Here is a 22595-nt window from a genome sequence, read left to right on the forward strand (position 1 = left end):
TTTCTCTCGTTATGACTTATGACCCAATGCACCATGTCAATTGGTATAAATAAGATCACACAAAGTAGAATAGGATGGCCTATGATTGAAAAATGGAGAAAAGAAAATATTAAATGTGAGTTTGGTTGGAGATGGGGGTAGAACTATAACCAAGGGTGTGGGGACTATGCCCCAATTTTTTTTTTTTTTTAAAATCCTTTATAATATTTATAACTATTAAACATTTTTTAAGATATAGCCTACAAAATAGGAGTTGGCCCTCTGTTGATGCCCATTTTTTGACAAAAGGCCCAATAGCAGAAAAAGCCCAACAATAGAGAAGGTGAGAAGGAAATGAGGGGCAAAATGGTAAAGAAATAAGGAAACAAACCCAGCAGGTTGAAGCAGCAGGATTGATGGGCAGCAGGCCCACGAAAATAAAAAGAGGTAAAGGAGTAAATGGGCCGAGGAAGCTCAATAAATAAAGTAGTAAGTCCATAGGAATAAAAAGAGGTAAGGAGGAAGTAAATGGGTCGGAGAAGTCCAGTGAATGAATTGGTAAACTTAATGGGCTGGCTTAATGACTAATAAGCTCAGAAGGGTAATAAGAGGTAAAGATGTAGTAAATGGGCCAAAGAATTTAGCAAACAGCCCATAGGAGTAAAAGAGGTAAAGAAGAAACAAATGGGCCGAGGAAATCCAAGGAATAAAGTAGTAAAATGGGCTAGCACGATAGGAATGTTGGCCAACAAGCCCAAAAGAGGTAAAGATGTGGAAAGTAGGTCAAGAAAGTCTTGAGCAAAAGATTGATGAAGAAATAAGCTGACATGGTAGGAACATCAGCTTGCAAGCCCACCGGGTAATAAGAAATAAGGAGAGAGGTAAAGTTATAGCAGACACAATGAAGTGATATGACAAGATTAGTGGCCAAAAGGCCCACGGTTATAGAGAAGAAAAGCACGGGCTAAGCAGGAAGATGAAGGCTTTTGCCCAAGCGATACCCAATCCAAGAAGGGATGAAAGGAAGAAAATATGAGCCCAAAAGCCCACACATTCTTCACGCCACAAAAGATAAATATCAACTAGTACATACAACAAAATCAATCAAACGCAAAGGTAGTAGAAATGGTGTGAAGGTTAGAAAGAAACAAATTTAGATGGAGTGGAGCATGTACAAAGGGCCAGGGCACCACCTACTTGTACACAACCAATAAATGGGAGGTGGGCCACGGGTCAAGGCTTTCAGAGGGTGTGGTTTGGTGGTGAGGAGAAAATGGGGTCTATTTTGGGGTTCCTACTTAAGCTTCTTTGGGAGAAATGTCCTGCTGGGATGATATCTCACCTAAAAAAGGTAAGTATGGGCTGAGACCACTTGATACATGCCATGAGGTAGGTGATGAGGTAGTTTAATCCTTATCCAGATGAGTGAAACAAAATCAGAGAGAGGTAAGAAAAAAGACAAGTAATTTTGTCTAGGAATGGAGAGATGCAAACAACACATTCTAAGCAAAGGTAGTGGCTGGGAAGCCGACAGGCTAGTGGGCAGTCTTGGAGGGATACCCATAAGGAGTCAAAAGCAGTTGAGGGACAAAAATGGTAAATCCCACAATGGCAGATGGTATAAAAAGGGGGTAGCTATGAACAGTGAAATGGGGACAAATGGAGGAGAGATAGAAAGAAAGGAGAGAATAGAAAACAAAAGAATACACAGAAAAACTAGAGAGAAAAGAAATAAAGATTGGAAAGAAAACTAGAGAGGGAAAATGAATGGTAGGAATAAAGGCATGCATCAACAAGCTACCTTTTCTCTCCCTCTTGACAGACCCACTCTATGAAGATTAAGAATCGAAACTTAAACCATTTAGGCCATTTTTCCAAAGTGTGTAACTTCTATGGCAAGAGCTTTTCTTGAGGTTACTCGCGTTGGAGAATGGTTCCCTTCTTGGGCCTTCTGCTGAAAAGTTCAACCTATTGTTTGGTAGACAAACTTTTTCCTTTTTCTTTACTATTCGTACTTGTTGAGTGGTTTGCCTACTGTTCAGTTATTGAGTTATTTACCTTTTCTATTGTAGTATTATCTCTATTTGCTGTATTATTCTGTTGTAACTCTGTTAACCAATTTCTCGGCGTTAGTTTTATTTATTCCATTTAGTATTGTAGTTACCTTGCTGTATTGTATTCTTGCCATAACATTTGTAACAGTTGTTCTTGTTGTGGCCATGCCATACGCTCACCCACAGTGCTCATTCTAGGACACATCTACATTGGGTTGGCTCAACTTGTGCACAAGATGGCTTGAAGTGTAGCCCCAGTAAGGCCAGTCCCAACTCTCTTACCTCAGACTAACGGGTTGTAGCGTAGCAAAAGGGGTCGAGGCCCAACAACACAAAAAAGGCTCATCACATTTAAATTGATGACTTCATTAGGGAGTTGGGAGAAAGACAGGGAAAGCAAGCTAATCCCTCGCAAGTTATGCCCCCAAGATCTAAGACGATGTGAAATATGAGTGCCGTGCCATCGTAGGCAGAGTCAAGGCCAGCCACACCACACCAGCCCAACCAAGCAAAGGGTGCCAATGGAGCGGGGACTAGGCCACAACAGCAGCAAAGGAATCCTATTGACAATGCTGACTTCTTCATTGAAGTATTGCATTTCGTACAGCATTCCTAGTAGTAGTTGATGGAGGAAATACACCAGCTAAAGGTGGACAAAACAAAGGAAAAGGGGAGCCAACATGACCCCGAGCATGTAGTAGACAAGGAAGAGACTCCTAAGGGCGGTGGCCCGCAGAACGCAGAACAACGCTTCATCATGATGGTTGACGTGGCAGCACTATTAGAGCAAGAAAAGGCCAAGGTGTCTAAGGAAAGATTCTATTCTCGAAGACCTCCTTACCCATTGAGGATACTCAACAAGCCCTATCTTGATAGATACGAGTCGCGAACCTTCGCACAGTATGATGGCATAAGGGGAAGCATCATTGAGCATGTAAGCAAGTTTATTGACACCCTTGGTTCCTACGCAACAGATGAGGACCTTTGCTTTCGAAAGTTTTCAACGTCCTTATGTGATCGGGCATATACCTGGTACATTGGCTTGAAGCCAAGATCAATCCCAACGTGGGATGATATGGTAGACGTGTTTTGCACCAAGTATTTCCACGGAGAAGAAACAGTGACACATGCAACTTTGCAAGGTACTAAACAGAGAAGCAGCAAAGACCTCTTGGAGTATATCAAGAGGTTTAGGGACATAACCCTTGATTGTTATGACCACTGTGAAGAGAAGACGTTGGTGGAAATGTGTATGAGTAATATGATCATGGAATATAGAGCTATTTCGAAAAACTTAGAAATCTCATAGTTTGGCTAGCTGCTACAAAAGGCTAGAAAGACGGCCCAATCAATCAGGCCTAGCTTTGACAAGCAAAAAGAGCGGAGGTCCACACCACAAGCCATGACAGTGTTCATTGGTGAGAAGAAAAGGAAGTCAGAAGGAAGGGAGTACGAGAGCCCTCCTCCAATACCATGCACCAAAGGAGCTTGATGTGCTCCTAGAAAAATGGATTGCAGACATGGTTTTCAAACCCAATCATGTTTCCATAGAGCCCACTGAAGAAGAACGCTACCGCATAATGATAGGCATTTCACAGATTGGTACATCGCAGGATCAAAAAAGGAACCCTTGAATTGTCTCAACCAGAGGTACAAAAGAACCCACTCCCTAATCATAAAGGGAAGGGGGTAGCAGCAGTTGTCATTTGTGCAAATTCAGGTGAGGATGAAGAGGAAAGACTAGCACTGCCTGCCGTAGCCATCACAACCTTGTAAAAAAGCTCTCGATTCAAGAACTTGTTCGACTAACTGGAGCTCACAGCAAATGAACGAAGGATGGCCACAGAGGCTTTAGTAAGCATTACTTCAGGAGTAGGAGTAGAATGCCTTACCGTAGAAGCCTAGATTGACAGGGTCTTCCTGCAAGACACTAATGAGATTACTTTCAGTGATGAAGACATGGGGGTGGGATACTCAAACCACAGAAGGCCCTTTTACTTAGCGGCCTCCATAAATCAAATTCCCATTAAGAGAACCCTGGTCTACATGGGCGCTTCAGTAAATCTCATCCCACTTAGCACGTTGTAAGTAGTTGGAATACCAGAAAGCAAGATTCAAGGATGCCTAATGGAGGTGATGGGGTTTAGAGGAAGAGGCGAGTACACAATAGGACATATACAACTATGGCTGAAGGTAGGCCCAATAGCCTCCTTAACCCGATTCCATGTGGTGAAGACAGAAGTTTCCTATCATATACTACTAGGAAGACCATGGCTACACAAGCATCGCCTTATTCCGTCCACCTATCACTAGTGTGTGAAAGGGATATTGAATTGTAGGATGATACAGATAGCAGCAAACCCATCCCCATTCGAGCAGGCAAAGGTCCATTTGGTCGAGACTATGTTCTACGACGAATGGGCACCGTTTGGAGAAAGTTCATTATTTAAGCCAACTGGCACTTTCGTCCCCAAGTGGGAGGACATTCAAGACGTAGAACCTGATTTGAGAGAATTCTTGATGCGAAAAAGAAAAAGGAAAGAGGCACCAACTTCGGAGCAAGGTAGTATGCCACGATGTGTCAGGGTTTGAACGCCTGATGGTAGGATAATATACAAATTATGAAGGTGCGTGGGGCCCACCTACAGCACGTAAGGGGGTCTCAGAAGAGAGCCACAACATAAGACTCTAGTATGCTACGTGGCCCAAGAAGGTTTGGGAGAAGAAGTGACACGGAAAGTGAAAAAAAGATTGCGGTAGAAAAAGAAGTACAAGTAATGGCGGAAGAAAAGCTGGAAGAAATCAACCTAGGCACAGACCCATAGAAGCCAAGACCAATTTCAATAAGTTCAAAGTTGTAGGGAGAGGAAAAGACAGAATTAATCCTGCAGTTGAAGGAGTTCAGAGACATTTTTGCATGGGATTACAGTGAAATGCTTGGGCTGGACTTAGGGTTAGTGGTACATATGCTCAATGTGGATCTTGGGACCAAGCTAGTAGCCTAGCCAGCCAAGGTGTTCCACATTGAAATAGAAGAGCAAATAGTAAAGGAAGTACAAAGATTATTAGCAGCTAGGTTCATCAAACCAATTTAACACCCACGGTGGCTGTCTAACATTATACCTGTGAAAAAGAAGAACGGGTAGATACGATGTTGCATCGATTTTAGAAATCTTAATCGGGTCTATCCTAAAGATGAATTCTAGTTGCCCAACATGGACCTGTTGATAGGTTCTACCGTAGGGAATGCCATGTTCTCTTTTATGGACAGATTTAGCGGATTCAGCAGGTGCAATTTATCAGCGTACCATGATTGCCATATTCCACGCATGATGCACTGAGAAAAGGAGGATTATGTGGATGACATAGTAGTGAAGTCGAGAAGGTGGGAAGATCATGTCAAGTTTCTAAGAAAGGTGTTAGAAAGATGTAGGCTTTTCAAGCTAAGGATGAACCCATTGAAGTGCGCATTTAGAGAATCTGCCGGGAAATTTCTGGGATTTTTGGTCCATAGCAGAGGGATAGACGTAGATCAGGCCAAAGTAGTGGCAATAGCAACTATGAAGCCACTAGCCATGGTCAAAAAGTTGAAAAGTTTTCTAGGCAAAGTCTCTTACATTAGGAGGTTTATCCCTAGTCGAGCATCAATTACTTCAGCTTTTACGAAGTTATTAAAGAAGGGGAAAAGTTTCGAGTAGGGGGATGTACAACAGAAAGCTTTTCAAAAGCTACAATAGATTATGATGAACCTCCCCACAGTGCAAGCTCCAGTCCATAGAAAACCATTGTTGCTTTACTTAGCCTCAAGCCTGTTTGCCATCGGGGCTCTAATAGCTTAGAAGGATGGAGGTGGTGTTGAGAAGCCAGTCTATTACATAAGCCGTGCCTTAAGGGATGTTGAGATGCATTATCCCAGGGCAGAAAGGGTATGCTTGGCAATCGTTTATGCATCGCAAAGGCTGCGCCATTACTTTTTGGCCTATGAAGTAAATCTGATGACGAAGTCTCACATGATTAAAGTGCTTCGACAACCCATTTTGTCCAGCAAAATATCTCAATGGTTGTTACAGTTATCACAGTATGAGTTGAAAGCGGAAACACCTAAAATGGTAAAGAGCCAGACCATAGCAGATTTGTTGGCCCAATTTCCTAGAGAAGAGGAATTTTCGCTAGATGATGAGGTACCAGGAGAAGTAGCCATGACAGAATTGGCTGAAGAATAATGGATCATGAAGTTTGATGGCTTCTCTACAGCAAACTCAGGAGGCATGGGACCGGTCCTCTATCACAATGGTGAAGAGACCTTGGCACTCTCATTCAAGTTAGAATTTCTATGTTCAAACAATACAGCAGAATATGAGGCTTACCTGACGGGATTGGCAATGGCCCTCGAGAGGGGGATCAAACACCTGAGGGTGATAGGCGACTCCAATTTGGTGGTTTACCAGGCTAAAGGGAGCTTTTCTTTAAAAGAACCAAGTTTGGCCTCGTACAGGACGTTAACCCAAAGGATGGAGGAAAAGTTTTGTACATTTGAGATAAAGCACGCTCAGAGGAGCGAGAACCGGTACGCGGATGCACTGGCCATGTTGGGCTCACAAATAGCCTTTGAAGGAGGCAGTGCCAGAGTTGAGATTAACAAGCGAAGGGAATCCATAATTGAAATACTCCAAGAAAGGTTTCTGGAAAGGGAGGAATGCAAAGAAGATTGGAGGGCTCCCATTAGGGAAGCCCTGTTAAAGGAAGAAGACGTGGCAAAATTGAAGACAGTAAAAGACTATGTTCTGATGAAAGGAGAGTTGTAAACGCAAGAGAATGTGGAGGGATGCAATAAAATTTGTAAGGAAGTGCCATGGCTGCCAAGTGCAAGCTAATTTGATCCATACCCATCCGCAAAGCTTGCAGAACATGGTCATCCCGTGGTCATTCCACACCGGGGAGATTGGTTTGGTGGGACTAGTCAATCCACCTTCCAATGGGTACATATGGATCATTGTGGTCACAGAGTATTTCATAAAGTGGGCAAAGGCAATATCACTCCGCAAAGCCACTAGAGGAGCTGTAGCAAACTTCATTAAAGAAAACATAATTGTTCGATTTGGAGTACCCCACAAAATCATAAGTGACAATTGTACGCTTTTTGTAATCAAGGAGGATGCTGGAATTCTACCAAGTGAAGCATTACCAATCATCGTCTTATTACCGGCAGGGGAATGGGCAGGCAGAAGCAACAAACAAAACCCTCATTAAGATCATCAACAAAATGAGTTAGGAATATAGCAAAGGTTGTGTGACACATCTGCCAGACGCACTATGGGCTTACCAAAACTCACCTAAATTTGCAACGGGATTCTCCCCCTTCTCGTCAATATATGAGACAGAAGTGGTAAGCCCAGTGGAAGTAATGATACCATCCTTGAGGGTTATGCAAATGTGAAAGAAGGAAAAGGAGAAGGAAGTTTTTACGGCAGAAAGGTGTGAGGACCTGGAAGGGTTAGATGAGAAGAGGGAGGAAGCCCAAGAGTGTAGCCGTAGATATAGGCAAAAAATGACTGAAACTTATGGCATGACAATTGAAGAAAGAATGTTTACAGAAGGACAACTCGTGTTGAGAACAGTAGACCATGTCAGGCGAGGTATGGTAGGACCATATAAATTCTCACCAAAATGGGAAAGACCCTTCGTGGTAAAAGAAGCACATGCAAGTGGGTATTATCGCCTAGCCTAGATGGATGGAAAAGATTTGATGGACCCCATTAATGGCAAGTGGTTGAAATGTTATTATGCGTAGGGAAATATTATGTATTCATTCCTTTTCTTTCTTGTTTTTTCTTTTTCCTCCAAGTGACCACCCTTGCAAGGGATATAATGTCACGAGAAAGCATTGTAGAATGTTTTACTTGTAACCCATATTTAAAGACAAAAAGTAGAAAATAATGAAGATCATGCATGAAGTATTAGCAGAAATATACTGTATCATAAAGCAAAATAATAGCTGTAGCAGATGTAGCATAATAGATCACAAGCACAAAATGTATAAGTCATACTAGACTTATCAAATAAGTCATAAGTACTGGAGAAATAAAGTGTATTGTAGAGAAGAGAGGAAAGAAATAAACACAAGAGAAGGAAATAAAGCTACATCATCATAAGAGATAAACATCTAAGTGATCAAAGGCCTAAAATAAGAGTCTGGTCCTTGAAGTGGCTAGAGCCAGTGACATCGAAAAGAAGACGCTCATGATGTGCCTCTAAGTCTGCCACCTCCTTCTTCAGATTCTCGATGTGAGTGTCAATGGCGTCCACAACAGGCTGGATCTTCCTTATGAAGAAGGCTCGGGAAATCTCTCATAAATGGTCCAGCAGAAACACCATAGCAAACCTAACATGAATAAACTCCTGAACCACAACCTTCCACTGAAGGATCCTCTCAATAGAAACCGTGTTAATGAAGTTATGCTCAATGTCGTTCATCACACATCCCAACAACTTAAGGAAGTGCTCCCTCATAGAACAACTAAAGGGGAATCCCTACATGAAGTCCCTCGGCTACTGTAAATGGCCTCCAAGCATATAACACACTCCTTAGGTACCCGAAAGCCATAGAAGTCAACATAAGGAGATCCAACACCCTAGAAGTTTGCGGGGTCAAGGTCATTGGTCTTGGCCTGCTCAAAACAGACAAAGAAGGCAAAAACCTTACTCACAGGATCGGGAACAGTGGTAGAACTGCTACCAATCTCAAATCGAGAGGTTGGAGCCACTTCGACGGGAGATGGACTTGAAAGAGAATATAAGGCAGAGTATAAACCCCTAAGGAGAAAACGAATAAAAGAGATGGGTGCAATGACACAAATTCTGATCGAAGATGGTATGAAGGTAAGGAAATTACCAGGACCAGTAGGAATGGGGGCTGTGGGTACTGCAGGAATGGGGGCTGTAGGCATTGTAGGATTTGCTGTAGCCTTGGACTCCTTAGGCATGTCCGTGATTGTGTGGTAAGAACAACATGTAGAGTAAGTAAAAGGATGCGCTAAGAAATGGCAGGAAGAAAAAGAAGAAGAAGACATAGCAAAGATAAAGGATACATACCCATAGCCTTGGCCCCCTGCTCATCATCGTCATTAGCCTCATCATAATCAGAAACCCGTGTCCTCACAACGGGCTCATCGTCATAATCTTCAAGGACCTCCTCAGGCCCTTTATCGGAAGACAAGTTTGCGTTAGGCCCTCAGGTGGCAGAGCTGGGGATAGAGGACGGGGTGACAACCAAGGAAGAGCCATCCTTCATGGCCTGGGAGAGGGCAATGAAAAGATTGATGGTAGATATGACTGGAGGAGTAGCAGGAAAGGTGCTCTCGGTCTAGGACACCCTTGCAGGAGTGACTCCCTTTTGGGGAGTAGGGATCTCAGTAGGAATAGGAGCGGATTCCCCAATAACAACCCTCTCAGCCTAGGTACTTTCCTCAGCAAAAACAGGCTCGGATGGAGGGACTGAAGCTTTGGTAGGAGCTTCTTGTGTAGTAGCAGCAGAGGCAGAAGCCATGGGCTCAGCCATGGCATCTGTTCCATCAAAGAAGCCCTCCATAGGTGCACCAACAGTGGCAGGAGCCTCCTCGCTCGTAGGATGATAAACAAAAATCAGCTCAGGATCAACCTAAGGAAATGATGTTAAAGCGAGAAAGAAGATGAACAAGCATGCAAAAAAAAAAAGAAAAAGATATATGATAATATACGACAATGATAAGAAACAGGAATACATGCATGAATAAGGAAGGGAAAGGAATGTGCCTCAACCTTGGGCTCATCGAGTAGTATAGGGCGAGTGGTTGAAATATTCTCCTTGTACTTAGATTGCCAAGTAAGGAGAGAACACGTGCACAAAGTTAGCTGCAGGAAAGCCCAAAAATAACTAAAGCAAAGAAGGAGCAAAGTTTAGAGATAACAAACTCTCCTTTTGGTAGTGGCAGATGAGGCTGGTGGAGATGTCTTTCTCTTGCTACCATGGGTCCTGCTGGAAGGAGGAGCATCCATGAATGGCTTTGGTGTAGGAGGCTTAGGTTTACTTGTAGTAGAACGCCTGCTAGAATGGGTACGAGCAGAAGGAGGGGGAAAGCTCTCAAGGACTATATTGCCGATAGGGGGAAGGCTTCCCTTATATGGGATGATATCAGAACAAGTCTTAGAAGAATCATCACCTTTCTTGGCAGACTTAGGCTTGGCAGTCCAAGACATCGAGCCCTTCTTTGTAGGCGTAGGAAGGTTCACCACCTTCATTTTCTTCTCCCAACCAGGAGGAAATTCACCAGCATATCAATACCACCCCTTCTCATTCTCCTGCCAATCGAATATGGCCGACATACTCTGCTTTCTAGCATATGCCACCATGGACTTAGTGGGAAGTAATGGTCACGAGTTCACAAAAATGATGGCATGTAGACACCAAGAAGGACAAGAGAGAACCTATGGCCACCCAACAACTCCTGGCCAAAGGAAATCATCACGGCCTGCTAGTACCCGTGCATCTGAGTAGTGCAAAGACCCTTTCTCTGGGAACTCGAAATAGTGACTGCTCCAAAACTTAAAGGCACTAGGGTGCAAGAAAGGGCGGACTGAAGTAATTAACTCCAAGATCGCAATAAAATCATCAGGAATGTTCTGATTGAGCCCAAATTGTCTCCTCACTCTATGGGCAGAATAATGAACATAGCGGACGCCCTCATCAGCCAAATAAGGCAACCACCCAACATTGGTGGCTACCAAATATGTAATTCCCCTCTTATCAAAGGCAGTCAATGGGGTGGTGGTCCCAACAGTGGCTATGAAAGGGCTCATTGCTGAATTAGCATAAGTAAATCCACTGCCTAAGTCCCTATAAGTCCTCCATGAAAAACCAACTCCTTTATCAAAGAACTCCACAAGAGGATGTCTAAACGGCTTCAACCTAACCCAACGATAGGCTAACGGGAAATTAGTGACAAAGCGACCACAAAAATTAGTAATCACATTAGGGCAAGATTGGTACTTCTCCTTGGTATGGCAGACTGGCTTGCACTTAGCCAAATGCCTGGCACAACGCACACATAATAGATGCTGCAATACGGTACTATGGGCAGAAGAAGTAACTATGTGGCAAGAACTTGCTTGCCTCTCATCATTTTGCAAAATGTTCAATTGAACATATAGATGACCTAGAAACATAGGGGTGAATGACAAACTTACTCTAGCAGAAATCTTTATGGCTAATCGAAAGTAAAGGGGTTTAACAGCGTAATGTGGATGTGAACCAAAAACAAACTTACAAAGCTAAAATGTGACTAAGGCAGCACGGTGGATGACGGTAGAAGCCTTCGAGAAAGCCCCAACCCAATGAGACAACTTCGCATTCCCTTTTATCCCTTTCTTTAACTCGGTCTCCACGGCCTCCTCCTTGGTGGAAAGCTCGATGTTGTTTGGGTCTGTGTCACCAAGGATGGGTAGCAAAAGTTGATTGTCCATGTCCTCTAAAGTCACGATGATCTCACCATAAGAAAGGAAGAAGGTATGGGTGGCGCTACACCATCGACGGACCAAGTGGCGGAGATTGAACAAATCTCGATAGTTAGACAAACACCGGGAGGAAACGATGGCCTTCAATACACCGGCCTACTATAACGCTGCCATAAAACCCGCATCGGACAACTTCATGTCCACCCACTCTTTCCAACCCAATGACGTACTCGACCCAAATTCGAAGAGAATGGGCACTGGTAGTGAGGTCCCTTGGCGGATGTCAAGGCTGAGAATAGAGGAAGCCAAAGGGACTTCGGAATCACGATGGCAAAGAGAAAGCCATACACGGCCTGGCGGAGGAGGTGAATAGTCATTGGACACCACAGGAAAGTGAATCTGGGTATCATACCACTGGTCGATGAGAGGAGGACACTCACTATCCGGATCGTGACCCCCTTCCTCCTCCTTGAAATGGTCCGATTCGGAATGGGGAGCCTCTCCACCCATGGTCTTGGTGGGTGGATCATTGGTGGCAACCTTCTTCCCTTTATAGTGGGAAGAACTTTCACCCTTCACCGGCGACATGGAAGACGGATTGAACGGAAAAGGTAATGGGTAGAGAAATTTTGGGAAGGTGAGACGGTGAAGGGAACGAGAAATGAAAGATTGTGAGAAAGTGGGGAAAAGTATGAGGAAAAGAAAAATGAAAAGGCTGAGACAAAAAAAAGCGATATGAAGGGAGGCAACGGGTCAGCCATCAAAAGAAGCATCACATTGATGAAACAGAGGTTGTGTATCAGGATAACTGCTAAATCGAGAAACTTGAAGAGACAAGTCTGTTCATGGTAGAAAAGGAAACAAGGCAGGGTCCACTGTTTAATAAAATCCGACGAAAAAAAAAAAATTACATGAGCATTCGCATACGAATTGCAGGAGCAATCCATATGCTCAGGGGGCTGAATGTTGATGCCCATTTTTTTACAAAAGGCCCAACAGCAGAAGAATCCCAACAATAGAGAAGGTGAGAAGGAAATAAAAGAAATAAGGAAACAAGCCCAGTGGGCTAAAGCAACAGGATTGATGGCTAGCAGGCCACGAAAATAAAAAGAGGTAAAGAAGAAGTAAATGGGCCGAGAAAGCCTAAGGAATGAAGTAGTAAGCCCATGAGAATAATAAGAGATAAAGACGAAGTAAATGGGCCAGGGAAGCCTAGGGAATGAATTGGTAAACTTAATGGGCTAGCTTAATGGCCAATAAGATTAAAAGGGTAATAAGAGGTAAAGATGTAGTAAATGGGTTGAGGAAGCCCACAAAATTTAGCAAAAATCCCATAGGAGTAAAAAAGGTAAAGAAGAAGTAAATGGGTCGAGGAAGCCTAAGGAATAAAGTAGTAAAATGGGCTGGCATGACAGAAATGTTGGCCAACAAGCCCAAAAGAGGTAAAAATTTGGAAAGTGGGGAGCAAAAGATTGATAAAGAAATGGGCTGACATAGCAAGAACATCAACTTGCAAGCCCACGGGGTAATAAGAAATAAAAAGAGAGGTAAAGCTATAGCAGACACAATGAAGTGATATGGCAAGATCAAAACATCAACTAGTACGTATAGTAGAATCAAACAAACGCAAAGGTAGCAGAAATGGTGTGAAGGCTAGAAAGAAACAAATTCAGACGGAGTGGAGCATGCATAAAGGGCCAGGGCACCACCTACTTATACCTAGCCTATACATGGGAGGTGGGCCACGGGTTAAGGTTTTCAGAGGGTGGGGAGAAAATGAGGTCTATTCTAGAGTTCCCGCTCAAGCTTCTTTGGGAGAAATGTTTTGTTGGGATGACATCCAGGGACGGACCCAGGTGGGGGCCTAAGGGGGCTCAGCCCCTCCCCCCCTTGGGGCCAAAAAAAAAAAAAAAAAATTAGTAGGTAAAATTTTCAAAAAAAAAAAAAAAAAAAAGACTTGGGCCCCCTTTACTTTGTAGCTCAGGCCCCCCTCCAAAAATCATGAACCATCCCTATCCCAGTCGGCCAGCCCAGGAGGCAAGAGCCCATGTAAATCTTAAAAAAAAAATGTAAAAAAGAAAAAAAGAAGAAGAAAACCTAGTAGTCCAAAACCAAATGGAAAAAGTGAAAAACGAAGGAAAAAGAAAAGAAAAGAGAGAGGCGAGACAGAGAAAGTGAGAGGCGAGACTTAGAGAGTACTCAGAGTAGAGACCCATCTCGGCGATCTCGCTGCCCACTCCATGACGTCGCCGCTCACGTCGTGACGCCGCCACCACGCGAGAGAGACCCATCTCGCTGCCCACATCGCCACCCATCTCGCAAACTTGTCCTTGTCAATTGTCAAATACCCAAATGGGAAACAGCCACATCAACGCTACCACGTGAGACCTATCTTGCTGCTGGTTACTCGATCTTCCTAGCCCAGCTTCATTGCTCTAGCCTTCACAGTTCATAAGTATATAATCTATCATTTCCTTCAAAACCTAATATAGTGTTTGTGAATCTCAGAATCTAACAATCTGTGCTTGTGGACTTGTGGTGTTTATGTTTTTACTGATGAGTGATGAACTGATGTTGGTGATTGTGAATTGAATCTGTGCTTGATTGCCTGTGGTATTTTTTTTTTTTTTTTGTCTTTTTGGCTTTGTGACTCTCAGTCACTCTGTGTTTGTGACTCTCTCTCTCTCTCTCTCTTATATTATATAGATAAGATAAATAGAGAGAGAGAGAATAGAGTTTGTTGAGATTAGAGAATATATTAGTGTAGTGTTTGACTGTTTGTTCTTTGTTGACTGGTAGTTGGGCAATAATAGGACAAGTGACAAAAAAAAAATGGTAAAGTTAGGAAAGGTTTTTATTGGCAGTGCAGAATAAATTTATAGTGTCAGTAGTGGGATTGGGTCAATGTTAGAAATATGGAGACAAGACAAAGACAAAGACAAAGAGATAAATAAAGGCAAAGACCAAAGACAAAAGAAAAAAAAATCATATAATATAGAAAATTGTCACACAAATTTAAGAAAATAACAGTAATTCACTTGCGCCTATTGTTAACTCATAATGCTAAATTAGATAAATTTATAAATTGAAAAGAAGTGAGAAATACTAAATTCATAATTAAATGCATCATGCATATTACCTAGATTCTAGTATTTGTCTTTAGTTAGTAACAACAATCGTTTGTGAGATAATATATATGATTCTTATTTTATTTGTAGACCACGAAAAAATCAACTACAATGTTTGATTTTTTCAAAAGAAAAGATTCAAATTCTTTAGAAGTCAACGTAGGATTTTCAACAATTAATGTTGCTATTCTAATTCCAAAAAATGTGGATGTTCCAATTCTAGAAAATATTCATTCCCCAATTCCAGAAAATGTCGATGTTCCAATCCCAAAAAATATCCATTCCCCAATTCCAGAAAATGCCGATATCCCAATTCCGGAAAATAACCATATCTCTCAAACACAATTTCAAAAAGCTGATCTTGATTCTTTGGATTATGATCCTGGAATACACAAACAAATATGGGAATATCATGTTAATCAACGTGATGAAATTCGATGGGCTTACATTAAAAATGGTCCACACCAACCTCCATTAGAGACATACAAAAAAATGGAAAACACAATCGTAGCTTTCAAGCTTTTTGGTTTGAATATTATTCAACACGGCCAGAATATTCTCCCACGAAAGATGTAGCTTATTGTCTACCCTGCATTGTCTTTCATAATCCAAATGGGGTCGTGGGACAAAATACATTCATTGTTGGTGGATTTAGAAATTGGAAAAAAGTTGGGGGCAAAAATTGTTATTTTCAAGGTCATATAGGAAGAGATCCTAACTTAGCTCATAGAGTTGCCAAGCAAATGTGTAAGGATTTGATGAACCAATGGTAGCATTTACAAAAGGTAGTTGATCATTTCACTACTGAACAAATTGAAAATAATCGGTTGCAACAGAAGGCCTCAATTTATATTGTTCGACATCTTGCCTTTCAAGCTATATCATTTAGAGGTTGAGATGAAAGCTTTAGTTCATCTAATCGTGGGAACTTTCTTGAAGCATTAAACATTGTCACTTTTTGGAATGAGAAGGTTGCTGACATAATAGAAAAAGCTCCCAAAAATGCAATCTACACATCACCTAAGATTCAAAAGGAAATTCTACATGTTTACTTAGATAAAGTGAAGAAGGCAATTTTGGAAGAAATTGGTGATGCAAAGTTTTGCATAATGGTTGATGAAGCTCGTGATAAGTCCATGAAAGAGCAAATGGTTGTGGTTTTTAGATATGTTGATAGAGAAGGCATTGTGAAAGAACGTTTTTTTGGCCTTATTCACGTTGTTGACACTGCGACTTTAACTCTAAAGAAGGGGATATATTCTTTGTTATCTCAACATTACTTAGATATACAAAATATTCAAGAGCAAGGATATGATGGAGTAAGCTACATGCGAGGTATGTGGAATGGATTACAAGCTTTGATTTTGAATGATTGCTCATATGCTTACTACATCCGTTATTTTGCACATCGCTTACAATTGGCATTAGTAAAAGCATCAAAACAAGTTGTCCCCATTAGTGGGTTTTTTCTTAAATTGCTTTTGGTGATCAAAAATGTTAATGCTTCATGCAAGCATAATGAGTAATTGAAAGTTGCCAATGCTAATAAAATATCACGTTTGATTGATCTTGAAGAGCTTGAGACTAGAAGTGGACTTAATCAAATTGGCACTTTACAACAACCTGTAGAAATACGTTGGAGTTCACATTTTAGATCAGTTTCTAGCTTATTAAGGATGTTTACTTCATCTGTTTTGAAGTTTTACTAAATATAATTGATGATGCAAGTGATGGAGAACATCGGGCAGAAGCAGAGTCAGCTTATGATGGTTTAACTTCATTTGAATTGGTCTTTATCTTGCAACTTGAGAAGGAAACTATGGAGATCACTGATAAACTTTGTCAAGCTTTGCAAAGCCAATCTCAAGACATTTTAAATGCCATGCATTTAGTTTCATCCAATGTTATTAATTCCGTTTCGGTTTGTCCAGTCGAACGAAATATTTCAATACTGGCCAATTTCAGCGTATCGTTTCAAAGTGTTTTGGATTGAAAAAAGAAATTAAAAATATATATAGAGTATCATTTTTTTTTTCATACTTATTATTATAATAAATTAATTCCCTCACATTGTGTGGTAAAGAAAACTCCATGCCTACATTTGATATCCAATGTACTTCAATAGGCAAGTAGATACTAATAAGTAATAACCCATCAGTCCATCACACCATTCAAAAAATAAATAAAATAATAAATTTCAGATTCACTAAAAGACAATTATATCTTGGAAGTAGGAGCCATTGAAAACTTTACCAAACCACATTGTTCAAAAATAACAAGTCTCAGTTTTTTAGCATTCAGCTTAACAAAGAAAAAAGTCTCAAGCTCTTAGCACTCTGAAGGTTTGACAAAACGTGAAGACAAGCAAGCGAAAAAATGTAGTGCAGAAAGAAAATAAAGCCAAAAATGAAAAGGGAAGAGAAAAGATAGAGCATGCAGTAGATGAAGGTTGGACACTACCATTGTTGTTAATTTCCTTCTCTCTTCTTAATTTCTTTTTGGGTTGTGATTATTTTCTTATGAATTTAAAGCTTTAGATCTTGTCAAAATAGAAGCTTTACATGTGTGAATGGATCTATGAACATCTGATTTGAGATGTAAAACAACGTAGTTGCAGGATAGATTTTTATTTTTTTTAAAGGCAAAACCAATACTGGCCGAAATTCCCATTCCACCTGAAATTGGCAGGAATTGACCGAAACAGCTGAAACACCCTGAAACAGGCTAGAATTTGACCTGAGGTGGAATGGGTGGTAGTACCATTCTGGATTGCACACCGGCACGAGAAATTCCAGCCGTTCCAGCCAGAACGAAACGAAATTAATAACATTGGTTTCATCTACTAAAGCACTTATCCAAAAATTTAGAGATGATGGAGGGGATGGCTTACTCACCACTGTGATATCATTTTGTGAGAAGCACTGCATTAATGTCCTAGATATGAATGCTTGTTATGTTGGGAGGCGAAGTCGAGCTCGTAATCAGCAAGATAACGTTACAATTGAGCATCATTATCGAGTAAATATTTTTTATGCTGCAATAGATTCTCAACTATAGGAACTAAATCATCGATTTAATGAAGATGCAATGGAGTTACTTAGGCTTAGCTTAGTTTTAGAACCTCAAGAGGCATTAAAATCTTTTAGAAGTAGTGGTCTTTGTTTGTTGGTAAAGAATTTCTATCCACAAGATTTCACAGATTATGACAAACAAGTGTTGGAGAAGGAGCTTTGTCATTTTGAGCATAATGTAGTCCAGGATCCAGAGTTCAAAAAATTGAATAGTTTATCTGAGTTGTATCAATGGTTAGTGAGAACTGGAAACTCAGAATACTACAAACTTGTTTATAGAATGGTGAGACTTGTGCTTAGTCTTCCAGTTTCTACTGCTACTATAGAGCGGACATTTTCAGCTATGAAAGTTGTCAAAACTAACCTTCGAAACAAAATATAAAATAATTTTTTGATGGACTCTTTGATGTTATACATTGAAAGGGAAATAGCTTCGACATTTAGTTTGGATTCAATCATAGATGATTTTGAAGATTTGAAAGAGCATCGAGTTCCCTTTTCATAGATGATTGTATTAAGAAACAATAGTGTTTCGTGTCTTTTGTTTTTGTTGGTAGATGAGTGTATCTTAATATATTAAGAAACAATGATTTTTGGGTATTTGTCTTGGTTGGTATAAATGTGTATTTGAATTTTTTTTTTCCGCTTATCTCTGCCCCCCCCCCCCCCAGCGTAAAATCCTTTTCTGTTGTAGTATTATCTCTATTTACTGTATTATTTTGTTGTAACTTTATTAACCATTTTCTCGGCGTTAGTTTTATTTATTCCATTTAGTATTGTAGTTACCTTGCTGTTCTGTATTACTGCCATAACATTTGTAATAGTTGTTCTTGTTGTGGCCATGCCATAAGCTCAGTCCACACTGCTCATGCCAGGATTCATGTACATTGGGTTGGCTCAACTTGTGCACAAGCTGGCCTGAAGCGTAGTCCCAGCAAGGCCAGTCTCAACTCTTTTACCTCAGACTAAAGGGCCAAAGCACAGCAGCAGGGGTCGAGGCCCAACAACACATAAAAGGCCCACCACACCCTCTTAAGCAAAAATTATTAGTTCCACCTTTGGTTGGAGGAATGGAAAATGGGAGTAGAAATTTTTTTTTCCGGGCCCAATTTTTATGAGGAGGGAGTTTTCTCCTCAAATTGAGGAGAAAATGGAGGAGAAAGTGGGCTTTATGATTACCGCATCTAAATTTATACAAACATAATTTTCTATCATTTCATTTTTTAACCAAATAAAAGAGTTTTTCACTCCAATATTGCACCCCAACCAAACATGGGAAAACATGGAAAAGTGGAATGATAGAAAATAGTGGGAGGATGGAAAAGTAGGACGATTGAAAAAATTTGGTTTCTCTCCTAGGTGTTTGGTTTTAGGGATGAAAAAGTGAAGGGATGAAAAACTTTTTTATTTAATTGAGGAGAAAAATGGGAGGATATAAAGGTAGTTTATATAAATTTACTCTTTTACCCTTATTATATAATATGTAAGAAATAATTTCTTTGTACTCATTAAATAAGAAAAAAATATTACTTATTATTAATTAAAATTAATAAAATAACATCTTATAAAAATTAACACATCATACCTATAAACTTATATTATTTTTCTTTGTTATTATAAATTATATTATATTGCTAGGAGGAAAAAAAAAACCATAAAAACTTGGACATGTTTTTTTTTTTTCATAACTTGGTAGACAATTTGTATTTAAGAAGAGTGAGACATACTGGGTAGCATCTGAGTAGAGACGTGGAAAAAGAGATGAGAAGAGATAAAGAATTGTGGTTCTTGGTTGGAGGTGATGAAGAATGGGCTAGATGGGTAGGTGAGAGTTATTAATAATGGGGTTAATTTTGTAAAATCAGTTGGCTGAACCCAACAATAAGTTTTCAGTGGTGTTTTCACTCCATTTTGGAGAGATCAATTTTTGGTGGGCTTGGGGAGAAAATGCCTTGGCCCCACCAAAATCCTTCTTATTTTCCTTCCTAACCAAACAACTCCAAAAGTTATCTTCTCATTATTTTCTGTCCCTCCTATCTTCCCTCTAACCAAATGCATCATCTTAGTGTAAAACCAAACAGGTTATAAAAAAAGATAACAATGAGAAGATATTTGCGCATAAGAGCTTGCCGATGAATGTGAAGATGGTCGAGGTTGGGTTTGTTTGACAGGTGATGGAGATTGTTTGGGTCATGGCCCCTAAGAGAAGTGAAATTTGTTTGTGGGTTGACATGACAATTCGACTTCCATGATTGTTGTTGACATGTTTTTTTATAGTCAAAAATACTTTTAAGTCCCTATTAGTGTGGGTTTGTTATCATTTTGGTTATTTGTGTTCTAAAATTGTTAATTTACACCCTCAAGGGTCTCAACTTTGATAGGACATTCAATATGTCTATTCCATTCATATATGTTAAATTTGCTGTTCTCTTTACTATTTCTTTTTACCCATTATTACGACATACTTAACTTGGGAGAAAAAAAGAAAAAAAAATAGCAAGATGCAAAGTTTGTCTCACATGGATCTGTTGGGAAGATAAACACTTTGAGGAGCTTCCTTGAATAATTAATATAACATATAGAGATAAAATTTTACCCAAAAGGCCTAAGCTAGAAAAAAAGGCCTAAGCCCAATGGGTATGTGCTCAATTGTGTTATATTAACCACTCATTCTTCTCATTATTATTTAATGTGGTACTTCATTCACATGTGTATATCCAACAGGATTAATAGAGTATTGTGTGAAACCAATTTGCTTGTGAAAAATGAGAGAGATGGGGGATTGTGGGAGAAATTGTAAGTGAATTGCAGTGGTGGAGAGCTTGGGCTCAAGCTTAGGTGTGGAGGAGGTTCATTGGCTCAATTTTGCCCGATTTTTTTATTTTTATTTTTATTTTTTTGACGAACTAAAACAAGGGTCTTGCGTGTGTTCGTTAACCCCAGTCTACTTAATCCCTGGGACACATGGCGCGGGACCACTTAGAAAAGTTCGGGCTACCACTACTTGAACTCCATCCCTCTAGCCTCTAGGTTGCCCCCTTTGAGATCCGATCACAAAACTACAACTCATTTGATCCCCTACTCAATAGGCTACGTTCGATTACTTGATGTGGTGGTTACCTCTGATATAAATGTTACAAACCTATAGGTAGAACTTACCATTGAAACCGGCTTGTAAGGGGAGGGTGTCCAAGAGCTTATAAACACATGATTAAGTTTATACTTAATTCATGTGGGATACTAGGATCATAACACTTAGTTAGGCATGAAAGTTTGAGAGAAGCTCCTACCAAGCCCCTCAGGTGGTGATTTCGTCGGATGTGGAGCTCAATGATACTTATTTTAAAATTAATTACGAGTCTACTGTTTGTTTCTCCATGTTATTTTAGGTCGTTTTAGATTGTTGGTTTTCTAGAGCTTGAAGGGTATCTGTGAGACATGTATAAAGAGAAACTAATCATTGTAGAAATAATTTAACTGTTATTGTATGCAGATGGAGGCTTAATGCGTGTTTTGATCATATTGTGATACATTATATTTTGATGTGTTATGGGATGTAAAATAGTTTCCTATCTCTCGTAGGTTTAATCTTGTATCTTTTAAGTGTTTCTTTGGATTGGTTTATTTTCATTAACTTATATATATAATTTCCTGTTTATAAAAAAAAAAAAAAAAAAAACGCACATACACTTATTTCGCTCTGTTTGTTTTAGTAATGATGTTTTATAAAAAATAAGTTATTTTTTAAAAATTATTTTCTATAAATTATCTCATTTTTCAATGGTTGGTAGTAATTTTAAATGAGTTGAAAAACAATTTCCTAACTTCCTTTATTTAGCTTGCTGCGAGATAGAGTTGTTTTCCAAAAAAATTTAATGAAAAACAATGTCTAAAAATAAGCCATACTTTTTATGTTGACCAAAGATAGTTTTCTTTTGACTCATTTTTTTTTTATGCTATCAAACACTGAAAAACACAGAAAACTATCTTTACACAAGATTTTCCATCGAATCAAACGGAGCATATTTTACACAAGGTTTTTTACACAACTATCTTTATACTATTTTATTAATATTTAAGGAAAAGTCCGAAAAATAAAAGAAGAAGAAAAGACCAGTTTTATCCTTTACAAATTAAATCTCATATTTTAAAATGTATCACTTTAAACCACAGATTTTCATTATTGTGCTAAACAAAACCTACCTATGGTCTTAAATCTGTGGGGTTTGAAGTGACATGTTTGAAAGTATAGGATGTTCAAATGAGATTTAATTTGTTACAAGGATAAAAACATATGATATATATTTGACATTTTTAACTCTTTACCACAGATTTTCATTATTGTACTAAACAAAACCACCTATGGTCTCAAATCTGTGGGGTTTGAAGTGACATGTTTGAAAGTATGGGATGTTCATATGAGATTTTGCTTCTTACAAGGATAAAACCATATGATATATATTTGACATTTTTAAATCTTTGATTATATATATTTTTTAATTAATAAAAAACTCTTTGATTATGAAATTTAACGCCTGAACAAACCGCACAATAATTGAAGTTGTGATTACACGGGTGACTGATAATTATTTTTTTAAAAGGAAAATGGCTTTGTTTAAGACGGTTAATAAGTGCTACAGTGTATGGGTTAATGTTGAGTTTTTTATTAATGCAATTAATCTACCTTTTTTGGGAAACTCGCATAACATTAAATTAAAGTGGAGTTTTTGTTAATTTTCTTTTGCTACTTTCCAATACAGTGGAACCTAATCGATTCTTCAACGAGTGCAATTCAGCATCCGATAAACATATTTGACAAGTAAAATGCGCTTAGCAGTAAAGGATGAAAATTATAAATAAAAAAAGGGGGATAA

The 22595-nt window shown here is 39.6% G+C and overlaps 1 protein-coding gene across 1 annotated transcript; it reads left to right on the forward strand.

Annotated features, from left to right (window-relative positions):
• The first annotated feature begins 12108 nt into the window (after window positions 1-12108).
• LOC126689935 (uncharacterized) lies at window positions 12109-18103 on the forward strand. The gene is made up of 5 exons (XM_050385091.1): window positions 12109-12133; window positions 14874-15064; window positions 15622-15985; window positions 16351-16571; window positions 17708-18103. The coding sequence occupies exons 1-5, from the start codon at window positions 12109-12111 to the stop codon at window positions 18101-18103; spliced, it is 1197 nt and encodes a 398-aa protein (XP_050241048.1).
• The last annotated feature ends 4492 nt before the right edge of the window (window positions 18104-22595 follow it).

The sequence above is a fragment of the Quercus robur genome, chromosome 6, assembly GCF_932294415.1.
Source record: "Quercus robur chromosome 6, dhQueRobu3.1, whole genome shotgun sequence".
NCBI lineage: Eukaryota > Viridiplantae > Streptophyta > Magnoliopsida > Fagales > Fagaceae > Quercus > Quercus robur.